Source organism: Aptenodytes patagonicus, chromosome 8 (genome assembly GCF_965638725.1).
Source record: "Aptenodytes patagonicus chromosome 8, bAptPat1.pri.cur, whole genome shotgun sequence".
Classification (NCBI taxonomy): Eukaryota; Metazoa; Chordata; class Aves; order Sphenisciformes; family Spheniscidae; genus Aptenodytes; species Aptenodytes patagonicus.
The window spans coordinates 6,526,158-6,537,073 of NC_134956.1; the positions used below are offsets into that span (position 1 = coordinate 6,526,158).

Genomic DNA, 10,916 nt, shown 5'->3' on the forward strand with positions numbered 1-10,916 from the left:
TTGCCATAGCGACGCCACCGCCGCCATGGCCGCCACCGGGCCGGCGCCGTTGCTGCCCGCCGAGGCCGAGGCGCTGGTGCGGGCGCTGCAGGGCACCGAGCTGCGGGACGCCGGCGGGCAGGGGTGCGGGGGGCCGTCTTTGATGGGGACGGGGTCTGGAGGGGGAGGGCCCCGGTTCTGGGGTGTCCCCGGAGGGTCTGAGGGGGGAGCACGAAGAAGGGGCTCTAAATTTCGTTTGTCCCCGTTGGGGCTGTGTGAGGTGGGGGGAGAGGAGGGGACCCCGTTTTGGGGCCTCCTCAGAGTCTCTGGGTGGACAGTGGGGTTGGGGCTGCCACGGGTGGAGCTGCTGCCCCAGGGAGCGTTGGCTCAGGGGACATCATGGGGTTTGGGGGTGCTTGGCAGGCTTGGGGCATTTCCTGGGGATGGGGGTGCTGGGAGCAGGTTTCCCTGCATGAGGGACCCTCTCCAGGAGTGCAGCAGAGCCCCAAAGCCAGTGGCCAGAGGTCTCTGGCACTGATGTCCGTGCTGACTGCCCCGCAGATGGCTTCGGCAGCACGAGTGTGTGGAGAAGCTCAACATGCACGCCATCCTGAGCGCCTCCACGGGCCAGGAGCAGCTCCTCACCGAGCTGCTGGTCACCTACGCCAAGGTGAGCCTCCTTGGGTGCGGTAGTGATACCCATACCAGGCCTTCAGCCTTGAGCTGGGGTTGTCTTGGGGACAACGTGCAATTTCGGAATAAAATGGTGAAGAATCTGCTGTATCTTCAGCGAAGATGTTTGACTGGTGGTTTGCCAGTGTTGATTTTTAAAAAAAAATTAAAGGTCAAGCTGTGGTATTTCTACTTGCTGGTTTCTGGTTCCTCTCTGGAGGTTGCTCTGTTCTCTCTTGTGCACTGGCCGCTCCAGTTGCGGATCTCTGCCCTATACCTGGGGTGTTGCTGCCCCAGAGCGTGCTGGGCTGCACCGGGACGTGTGGTGCCCTAGAGCTGCCCAGCCCCTCCAGGTCATCTTCCCCCTTTGCAACCCCAGGAGCTCTCTCTGCCTTCTGGTCTGTTAGTGAAAAGCTGTTGATTTCTGAGCTGGGTGAATGCAAAGACAGTGTGCCCCAAGGCCTCCCTCCTCCGTGGGATGACTCCGAAGTCTGCGTGGCTGAGCATTAGCGATAAGACTGCTTCCCACTCCGGCACTGGTCTGAAAGGTTTCGCTCCCCCGTCCCTTCCCTGTCTAGGTTCCTGTTCTCATTGGGGAGCTGATCTCTGTGGAGATCTGGAAGCACAAGATCTTTCCCGTGCTGTGCCGGCTGGAGGACTTCAAGCCAAGAAGCACCTTCCCCATCTACGTGGTGGTGAGTAGAGGGGGCAGTGGGAATGAGCCTGGAAATTCGGCGGGCGCCGCTATGCTTAAAAATAAATCTCACCCTGAAGATCTCGGAGCTGGGGTTTTACATCTCACCAGGCTGAGAAGCTGTGGTGGACAGCGTGACATGGTGGGAAGCACCTGGTTTCCCAAAGCCACAAGCAACAAGCCCGTGTCCTTGCCCCCAGGAGGGACAGGGACCCGCTCAGCCCTCCATGTAGGGCTGAGCCCCTGCCTAATCCCACTCAGGGCCTTGCTGGAGCTGCTGGATGCAGCAAAAGCTGCTCCTGGAGGCAGCTGTGCTCCTGGCTCACAGCTCCCAGCGACTTCGTGCTACTCTGGCTCCCAGGCAGCAACACCCCTGGGGTATTTGCCCCTCTTTGAGCACTGTTTTTCTCTGGCACTTCTAACCAGAGGGCTCTCCAAGGTTACATGCCTCTGGGTTAAAAAAAACATGGCTTTTTCTTACCGAGCTTCTGGGAGCAGCGGTCCCTTGGGCCATTCTTGGCAAGGGAGCAATCTCGGGAGCTCAGCTTCTCTGTGGAGGCATGCAGCCCTTGACCTAAGGGAATCTGCCCGAGGCTTGGAAGCTTTAGCCCACTTTCAGTCCAGGGTAACACCTTGCTGCGGAAAGGTGGTGTCTTCCCTAGGCAGCCGTTTGTCTGCAGCATTGCCTCGAGGCAGTTATCTCGTCGTTCCCAGTTTCGGGACACAGCTGTCTGCCCTGGTCCCAGGGGGCTGAGAGCAGTGCAGCCGTGCAGAGCACTATCCCATCTCTGGCAGTGGCTCCATGCCAGTGCCAGGGGCTGCAGCTTGCCCGAGGGCTACGGTTGTACTGCCACTGCAGCACAGAGACAGAGCCCTGAAGAGCCCTGCCTGCAGGGAAGCGTGGTTCTCTATCAGCGTGTTATAGTGTCCTAGGCATGTTGATATAAATATTAATATGAACTGCAGTTGTTCTAAAGCTTACATCGCTTGCGTTTGGCTCTTGGACTTGCGTTTGGCAACTACATAAGCAGCTTCTTAGAAGAGCCTTTTTCCCGGTGCCATTGCCTGTGTCCTTGGTGCTGGTGACTGCTCCGCTGTTACCTCGCTCTTGCCATTTTCTTCCCGCAGCTGCATCATGAAGCCTCCATCATTAACCTCTTGGAGACAGTGTTTTTTTACAAGGTAAGAGGCAGGTTCAGCTTTCTTCAGTGTAAAGCCCCTGGGGGTGGAAAGCCACATCTGTGGGGGCTGGCCCTCTGTGAAACTCTTGTCATTGTGAAGGAGATCTGCGAGTCAGCAGAGGACAGCATTCTGGATTTAATTGATTATTGCCACCGAAAACTGACCCTGCTCGCAGGTCGGAGCGCCAACGGACAGACAGTGACCCCAGTGGAGCTTCGTCCCGAGGATCTGGCCAGCCCCTCGTCCATGCAGGTGAGGAAAAAGTCCTGTAGCTCACTGGGGACACGTGTGATGGAGGATGTGGGCAGCGTGAAGAGGCATAGGGGGGCCTTCCCATGGAGAACCCCTTGGCTGCAACCCCGACACCTCCCGCCCATCTCAGAGGGCATCTGGCGCTGGTGCTCGTCCACGCCAGCAGCTTGGCTGGGCCGGTGGCTGCACCCACCTCCCTCCACCCCACAGCCATGCTTCCACTGTCTCTCATGACAGTGCCAGATTGAGGCTTCCTGCAGGACGTTGTCTGAGCTCTGAGGGGGGGGATGCTGGAGAGTTGACAGATAGGCAAAATATTCAGTACAGGGGTTTTGGCCATTTGCAGTTGCTCTTGAAAGCTGCGTGGGTATGTCTCCCTGGAGCTTGTGAAACCACCTTGGCTCAGGCTGCTGCTGGAGCCAGCCGGCATTAACCGTGAGAGGGATCCTTCCCTAAATCGATGTACAATACGACTAGGAATTGTCCTAACGTGTTTGCCCCCCAACTTCCTCGGCTCTCTGAGAAATACCTCCTCTCGCTGCTGGTCTGGGCAGGCAGCGAGCCCGGAGCTGTTCCCAGGCTGCCGCGCATACCTTCCCAATGCCAGAGCTCTCTTTGCTTCTGGTGCTTCTCAGCACCTTGAGTTTTCTCCTTAAACTGCGCACACTACGAGGAGTGTCTGGAGAAGCGGGGTTAAAGTGATAGCCTGCAAGCTTGGCCGTACCTCCCCGCGTTGCCTCCATCCTTTGGCTTGTTGCCCGAGCACGTGCTCCTCTTCCAGAAAAGGGAAGGAAGTGGAGGGCTCCAGAGCACAATAGGGATGTTTTCCAGGAAATGTTTTCCCAGCTGGGGAGGGGAAGGGGGTGTCTCTGTTAGTGCTTAGACATGGCTCAAGTTAAAAAACCGACCTTTTCTAGCCAACAGGGTTCTAAAAAGCACTCATCTCCCAAGGAGCCTGGTTTCCTCTGATTCATTCCAGCCCCTCCTGACTCTACATACAATAACCCCCTATGAAAAAGCTGTTCCTGCCCTCTCCTTGTTGTGGAGCATGTTGTCCTTTGTGACTGTGTATGGTGGTAACCCCTGGAGCAGGACCTGTTCTGCTGTCCTCCAGAAGGACAGGCAAAAGATGATCCCTGCCTGAAGGTAGCAGAGATGAGGTCTGGATACCAGGAGGAGCTGTAGGACGCGGCCTCACTGGGGGAGTTTGGAGAGGGAGGCGGGGGGGAGGGCCCATAAAGCTTTCTTAGTAGCGTGTGGGGCACCGGCATGGGGAGCGCAGGGCTTCTTATCGCAGGAATTTGGAAAGGAACTGTTGCAGTGGTGCTTTGGAGAAAAAAGAGTTGCTGAGGTCAGTGCTCTGCACACGAAGATGTGAGCTGCTGAGTGTCTGGGACTGGAGAGGAGAAGCTCTGCCTGGGCCAGGGAGAAGGACTTGGCACCTCTCAGCCTAGCCATCCCGATGGTCTCGAAAGAGGCTGAGTCAGAGGGTGGTCAGGCTGTTAGCCTGAGCACGTGGGGGATGAACAGGGTGTCCACGCTGCCTGGGAAGGGAAGGAGGCCGGACGACTGGAGAGTGTGGCGTAGCTGCAGGCTGGGATAACCACAGGCAGATATTCTAGCTGGGTGTACGCAAGCTGGAGGGGAGAGGCAGATCCAGGAGGGGTGGATATAGGACTGCAGCTGCGCCAGGGCCAAGATTTTCCCTCCTCCTCCTCCCCTGGTTCCTCTGCTGATCCTGCAGCTCCCCCCTCCCGCAACCTCACAGGTCTCTGCAGGGCCATGGGCCACAAGATCATCCTAGAAGGGGAGAGAGGAGGGGTCCAGGACTGGCCTCTTTCAGGGGATGTCCCCATGCAGGGGCAGTGCTGCCGGTAGCCACCCGTGACCTGTTAAGGGGTAGGGAGATGAGGGACGAGCATCTGTGGGCTGCAAGCACTTCTGCAGTTGCCCTGGCAAACAGGCAGCGCTGGCACAGTCGAGATGAGAAGCAGAGTTTGTTTTGCAGGGCTCTGGTTTCCTCCCCAGTCTGTGGTTACCGACACGCAGCCAACAGGCTGCCTCCCTGCAGCTCCTGAGGAATGGGGCCTGAAATCCCAAGGCTGTGCTTGTCCCTCCACAGGAGCTGCAGAAGCAGGCAGAGACAATGGAGTTTGAGATTTCCCTGAAAGCCCTGTCCGTACTGCGGTTCATCACCGATCAGGTGGAGAGGTAGGTGCCCAGGAGCAGCAGAGGACATGTGCCGAGCTCTCCGGTTGAGATTCCCACGGGGCCGCAGCGGGTGCCTGGACCCCTTTCAGCAGCTGCCTGTATCCGTGGTGGCAGTGGCACGGCGCCCCGGGAGGCAAATGCAGCAGCACTCCACCCTGCTCCATGGTACTTGCGGGAACCCAGATCATTGTGTTTTTCCTGCCTCTCCCAGTTGCCTCAGGGAGCGTTTGTATCTGTTCTGGCATTTGTCTGTGAGCGCCATTTCACCCTTTCTGTCCTATCTCCAGTCTGCCCCTGAGTGCGCTGACACGGATGCTGAACACCCACAACCTGCCCTGCCTCCTTGTTGAGCTGGTGGAGCATTGCCCCTGGAGCTGCCGTGAAGCAGGTACAGATCGTGCCCCGTGGTACCTGGGGCACCATGGTGGCATGCTGGGACCTGCATCCACTGACGGGTCTGCTGCAGGAGCCCTTGCAGAAAGCTGCTCCCCCTTTACCCTCCCCTCTGGCCTCCTCCTCTTGCTCCTCACTAGTGCTCCCTGCCTGAAGCTGTTCAGCTCGAAAGCAGCTGCAGCACAGCTGGGCTGGGGACCCGGCAGTGCTCCCAAAAGCCGATCCTTGCACAGGGCTGTGTCTCTTCTGAGCTGATCACAGCCAGGATGGGAGCAGGAGCGTAGCACATCTGCCAGCCCCACCTGCTCCTCTGAGGAGTCTTGTCCTGGACGCAGAAGGACCAGAGTGCCAGTCGCAGCCTGTCTGCACCTCTCTCAGACAGCGCTAAGAGCTGGAGCCAGACACGGGCTCTCCCAGGCAGCAAACCCATTGCCCTGAAGCCACCGGTCATTGAGCTTCACTCTTGCCAAAGGCCTCTGATCAGGTTGTGCCCATCGGCCCTCACCTGTGCCATCAGCCCTGCCTCCTACACCTCTGCAAGCTAGGCGTGCCCCCCCACAGACCCCCAGCTTCTCCACCGCCTGCCTCTAAGCAGTGGTGGGGCACAGCCTGGGGCGTGGGAACTCGTGTTCCCCTTTGCAGCCCGGCACCAGGGGGGTCACAGCGGAGGCAGGGGAGGAAGAGATGCTGGGAAGCACGTGGCTCTGTGCCTGCTGAGAGGAGCCCAGCTGGATATGGGAGCTTTCCTCCTTCCTCTGGCCAGGAAACGCATCCCTTCTCTCGGCCTGTGTGCTTGGGGTGTCAGAGGGAGCTTTGATCCAGGGCCCTGAGGGAGGGACTGGAAAGAAACAAGAGTGCAAAGGCATTTCCAGGCTGTGCAGATGCAGGGTTAAATCCCCCTCCATCCCCCAGAGCAGCACAGTAGCTCCTGGAGCTTGTTTTGTCACTTCTGTTATATTCATGCTACTTCTGGCTTTCACCAGCAGAAGAACCTCCAGAAGAGCAGGTATTGGCCATGCTGATACCCCAAACCATGCCTCTCCAGCCGCTCTGTTGCTGCAGCAGGGGCTCCCCCACCATCTACCAGTGCTCTACATTCCTGGCCAAGTACAGAGGGAGATATCACAGGGATCTTTCGGTTCCTGCTGCAGCCCTATTGTTTTAATACATATTCTTTATGCTTTTCGTGCTCTCTAATATATTGTCTCAGTACCAAGAAGGCTGCTATGCTGAGCAAAGGGGTGGGGAAACTGAGGCAGGTAGAAGCAGAGGGGCTTGCCTGTGGTGGAGTGAGCAAGTGAGCCTAGGCCAGCATCCCCACCTTTGAGCTGTCTTCCCTTGGGCAGCGCTGTCTCTCCCTGGAGCTGTGTGTTCTTCTTGTCCCTCAGGCAAGCTCAAGAAGTTTGAGAATGGCGTGTGGCACGTGGTGCCCCCTGAAGACGAGGTGAAGATGACCAAACTCGATGGGCAGGTGTGGCTTGCCCTCCTCAACCTCCTGCTCAGCCCCGAATGCCAGCGCAAATACCACTTTGATGGCTTCAACAAGAGCCAGCTCCTCAAGGTAGGACCCTGCACCACGAAGGGCGTGGGCCCCGCAGCACGGAGTAGGACCTTGCCAGCACTAGGGACCTCCGGGCATCTCTCCCCATCCTCGCTGTGGGCTCCTAGGAGCCAGTGGTGGGAGAGCAGTGGGGTCTGTCAGCATGCCAGCAGCTGCAAAGCTTGCATTTGTGAGTCCACCTCATGAGACCCCCATGGGTCGCTCTGCCAGTGCCCCACAGATCCCTGCCCTTGCCATGCTGCTTCCCTAGCTCTGGCCCCCTTGTCTTGACCTCTCTGCGTTCGCTCTTCTCTTCCCCGCTGTGGCCGCAGCTCCGTGCGTTCCTGACAGATGTCCTCGTTGACCAGCTGCCCAACCTGGTGGAGATGCAGAGATTTCTGAGCCACCTCGCAGTGACAGAGCCGGCTTCCCCCAAAAAGGATCTTGTCCTGGAGCAGGTATCCTGTGGCTCTTCCTCTACCTCTCCAGCTGCTCTGCTTTAAGCCTGATAGCTCCCTACCCCCTTTTCCTCCTACCAAGCTCAGCTCTGGAGAGGTGGTGCCCCAGTAAAGCTGCCAAGCACCCATTTCACAGTTACACCCTTATTGCCAGCAAAGTTGTCCACGGATGACGTGGGAGCCTTGTCCTGCTACCACAGTGGCCAAGCAGTCACAGCTGAAGGCATAAATGCTGGGTTATAAACAGCTCTCCAGATTGCCCTGAGTCCCTGGGGTGGTGGCTGCATGGGGCAGAGACAACCCCTGGCTTGTTTTGACAATTAACTCTTTATTTAACATTTATCAGTGTTTTCCTGGTGAATTCTGGAGTCCCCTTTTACAGACCTGGCCCAGGGCTGCTTGGCTCACAGTGTACAGAGGGATGCCAAGGCCTGGTGATAGAGGCTGGAGTCAAACTGGTCCCAGCTGATGTCTGGGGCTTGGGAGTTGAGCCCTGAGGGTTTTCAAACAGTGTGAGGTTCTTGGGGTTTTTAATTTTCTCTCTGGAGAAAAGTGTTTCTACTGCCTCCTTGTGAGCTGAGGGGAGAAACTCTGTGTGGGGGCAGATCTGCAAAGAGGCAGCTGTGAAGAGCTGGGAGAGCAGAGGCTCTTCCCCACTGCTGGAGGCTCCCACGCCGCTTCCCGGAGCGGATGGGTAGGTCAGGCAGTGGCCGCTTGAGCTGTGCGGAGGCGGGAGTACGCTGCCCCCAGCACGGCTGGCCACGTGGCCAGGGAGGAGGGTGATGTGCCCTGGCCGGAGCTGGCTGCAACTGAGCCGGAGGCATGGCCCGTGCTGGGAGCTGGGGCTGGGGAAGGCTGCAGACGGGCAAGCCGAGCGGTTGGGGCTGGGGGTGGCAGCAGGGCGGAGGTGGTTATGGATTCGCTCCACGTGCCTTGACTGCCAGCGTGTCGGTGGGGCAGGGACAGGCAGCTGCCGCACTGGGGACCTCGTCCAGCCCTCACCCAGGCTGCTGCCCTCCTCTGTAGCTCTGCTTTTGTGCCGGTGCTGCTCCTGCCTCCGCCAAGGGCTGGGGCTGAGCCCAGCGGGTGGGCAGGGGGAGCCAGCTGGAAGCACACACATGGGCTCCCTGCTCTGCCCAGAAAGCGGTGAACTCACTCCTTGTCGCCGAGCCAAGCTGAGGAAAGGCCTTTTTCCATTCGGCTGCTCCCAGAGCTTCCTCCCCTTCCAGGCCTGGCTATTTTTACTCTGCTGGAGAAGGCAGCACTGTTTGAAGCAGCATCGTCCTCTCCAGAGCCTGAACTCCACGCGCCGCTCTTGGCTAGCGCTTTCCCTTTCACGCCGGCCAGCCCTTCCCTGGGTGTTCATCTTTGGGGAAGTGACGAGTGGAAAAATCTGCTCAGGCAAACGGCTCCGGAGCACGGGGTTCATGCTGCTGCCGGCACACAGGGTGCTGAGATCTCAGGGCTTTCTCTTCGGAAGCCCGGGCCTCAGGGCTGAACTCTCACTTCCAACCGGACCCCGAAGGTTTTGCCTTGTTTCACCTGAATGCTCGTTGGCAAGCGGATCCGTCCCCTCCGTGTACCCAAAAGCACACCCTCGCTCCCTGCGCCTTTGCCTCTGCACGTGCTGCCTCCCCTCGCACTCCTCATGGCTGAGGCCAGCTGTACACACACACACCCCCCCCCAAAATGTCCCCATACTGCAGCACCTTCGGTCTGGCTGCAAGCACCCCTTCCTCCTGCTCTGCCTCTCCCGCCAGGTTCCCGTCATCTGGGACCACATCCTCAAGAAAAACGTGGGGAAGTGGGAGGCCATTGCCAAGCACCAGGTGAAGCGCGTCTTCAGCCCCACCGAGGAGGAGCTGAAGCTCCAGGCATGCAGGTAAGGCCCTGGCATATGCACGCAGGATGCCCAGTGGAGCCAGTATCCCCATTAGCAGGGCCTGGAGCTCAGCACTGGGAGGATAAGAGGGGGTCTGTGGTACTGGCTGGGGATGTCCCCTCAGTGGCAGGGTGCAGAGGGGACAGCTCGCTGCTTGTCGGCAGTTCCCTGTGAGCAGCCTCACCCGCTCTCTGCCCGCCACAGGTGGGCACAGACCTATAGCCTGGACATGATGGAGGCTCTGGCCCCCGACAAGCCCCGCTGCAGGGTGTGCGGTGTGGAGGCGGCCAAGCGGTGCTCTCGCTGCCGGAACGAGTGGTACTGCACGCGGTAAGGGAGCCCTGCCACCCCACTGTGTCCCCTGTAGCCCCCCAGTGCCCCCCTGCTCCCCAGAGCACCACACACCTCAACGGAGGATGCTGTGAAAGGGCCAAGGGAAGCCAGGGGTCCTACCGCTGCTCAGCACTGCTGGCTCTCCGTTTGCCACGTACCTCTAAGTCTTATGGTGGGGCTGATGGGCCGAGACGCTGGTGGAGGAGATGCTGGTGAGTGTTGTGTCGCTGCTGCCAGGTGCTGAGCTGCCTGTCCGTGTGCTTGCCAGCCCACACTGACAGCGGCGATGGGCTGGGTTTCCCGTGGTGATACTGTCTCCCTCCCCTGCATCTTGGTGGGGCAGGAGTGGGGAGAAAAGCACCTGTGGCTCTTTGGGTGTGGGTGATGGGCTGGGATGTGGCAGCTGGGACGGTGGCAGTAAATTAAATCTTCTCTGGTCCTGAACCATATGGCAAGACCTGGCGTTAAACCGTCTTAGCCCCTGGAACTGGGGGCCGCATCCACCTCCCTGTTAGGCTAATGCTTGGCCATGCCAGATCCCCCCCAGTGCCTGGAGGAATGCGGTGCTGGGGTTTGTCTTTGTCACTGGTTCACTCCCGGGATGGATGTGGCCCCCCTGCGTCCCCGCTCGAACTGCCCCGCTTCACAGCAGAGCCCCTGAGCGGCGGACTTCCCCTCCCCAGGGCGTGCCAGGTCCAGCACTGGCAGAAGCACAAAGCTGCCTGCAACCTGATGGCCGGGGCGCCGAGGAGAGCAGACGACCTCTAAGAGAAGAGGTGACTGGCATCTGGCCCGCGGCTCGGCGAGGCAGAGGTTACCCCAGCGTGCAGCCCAGCAACTGGAGAGGAGAAGCCGGCAAAGGCCCCTTCTCCCTGCTCCCAGCCCCGGGCAGCACTGGCCGGGCTCATCCTCTCCCACCTTCTTGCCATGCAGCCTTCTCCAATAAACCTCCTTCTGCATCCCACTGCTGCTTGGCTCCTGCTTTTTTTCTCCTAGCTGAAGGTGCTAAACTGCTTCCTCCCCTCCCTTGCGCCTAGAGAGAGGGGACTGTGTCTGTTTTTCCCCTCTGCAACAACAGAAATCCTGGAGAACCCAAAAAAAGAGCTGATAAGGTTGTGGTTACCAGAAGGGCCAAGGCCTCTGCAGCTGAGGCGCATGAGCCGGGGGAGGGAAGGGGGCGAGAAGGCCTCGGTGGTGCCTCTTATCTTTTGGCAGCCATCGTTAGAGCAGCAGGAGGAAGGCAGAGGATGTGGTTAGCACGAGCACCTCGCTGTGAGAAAGCAGATGAGTTTCTCGGGTGTTCGTCATCTGCCATCTTGC

At 59.1% G+C, this 10,916-nt stretch overlaps 1 protein-coding gene across 3 annotated transcripts; it reads left to right on the forward strand.

The window, feature by feature from the left end:
• The first annotated feature begins 7 nt into the window (after positions 1–7).
• Positions 8–10,560, forward strand: ZMYND10 (zinc finger MYND-type containing 10). 3 transcript variants are annotated; one of them, XM_076346123.1, is made up of 12 exons: positions 8–123; positions 541–649; positions 1,230–1,346; positions 2,474–2,527; positions 2,627–2,779; positions 4,902–4,990; positions 5,278–5,378; positions 6,772–6,944; positions 7,256–7,381; positions 9,142–9,263; positions 9,468–9,593; positions 10,280–10,560. In XM_076346123.1, the coding sequence occupies exons 1-12, from the start codon at positions 26–28 to the stop codon at positions 10,362–10,364; spliced, it is 1,353 nt and encodes a 450-aa protein (XP_076202238.1). In that variant the 5' UTR covers positions 8–25; the 3' UTR covers positions 10,365–10,560. The 3 variants fall into 3 exon arrangements, with proteins under 3 accessions (XP_076202238.1, XP_076202239.1, XP_076202240.1); XM_076346125.1 differs by having other exon boundaries at positions 54–76; XM_076346124.1 differs by lacking the exon at positions 9,468–9,593.
• The last annotated feature ends 356 nt before the right edge of the window (positions 10,561–10,916 follow it).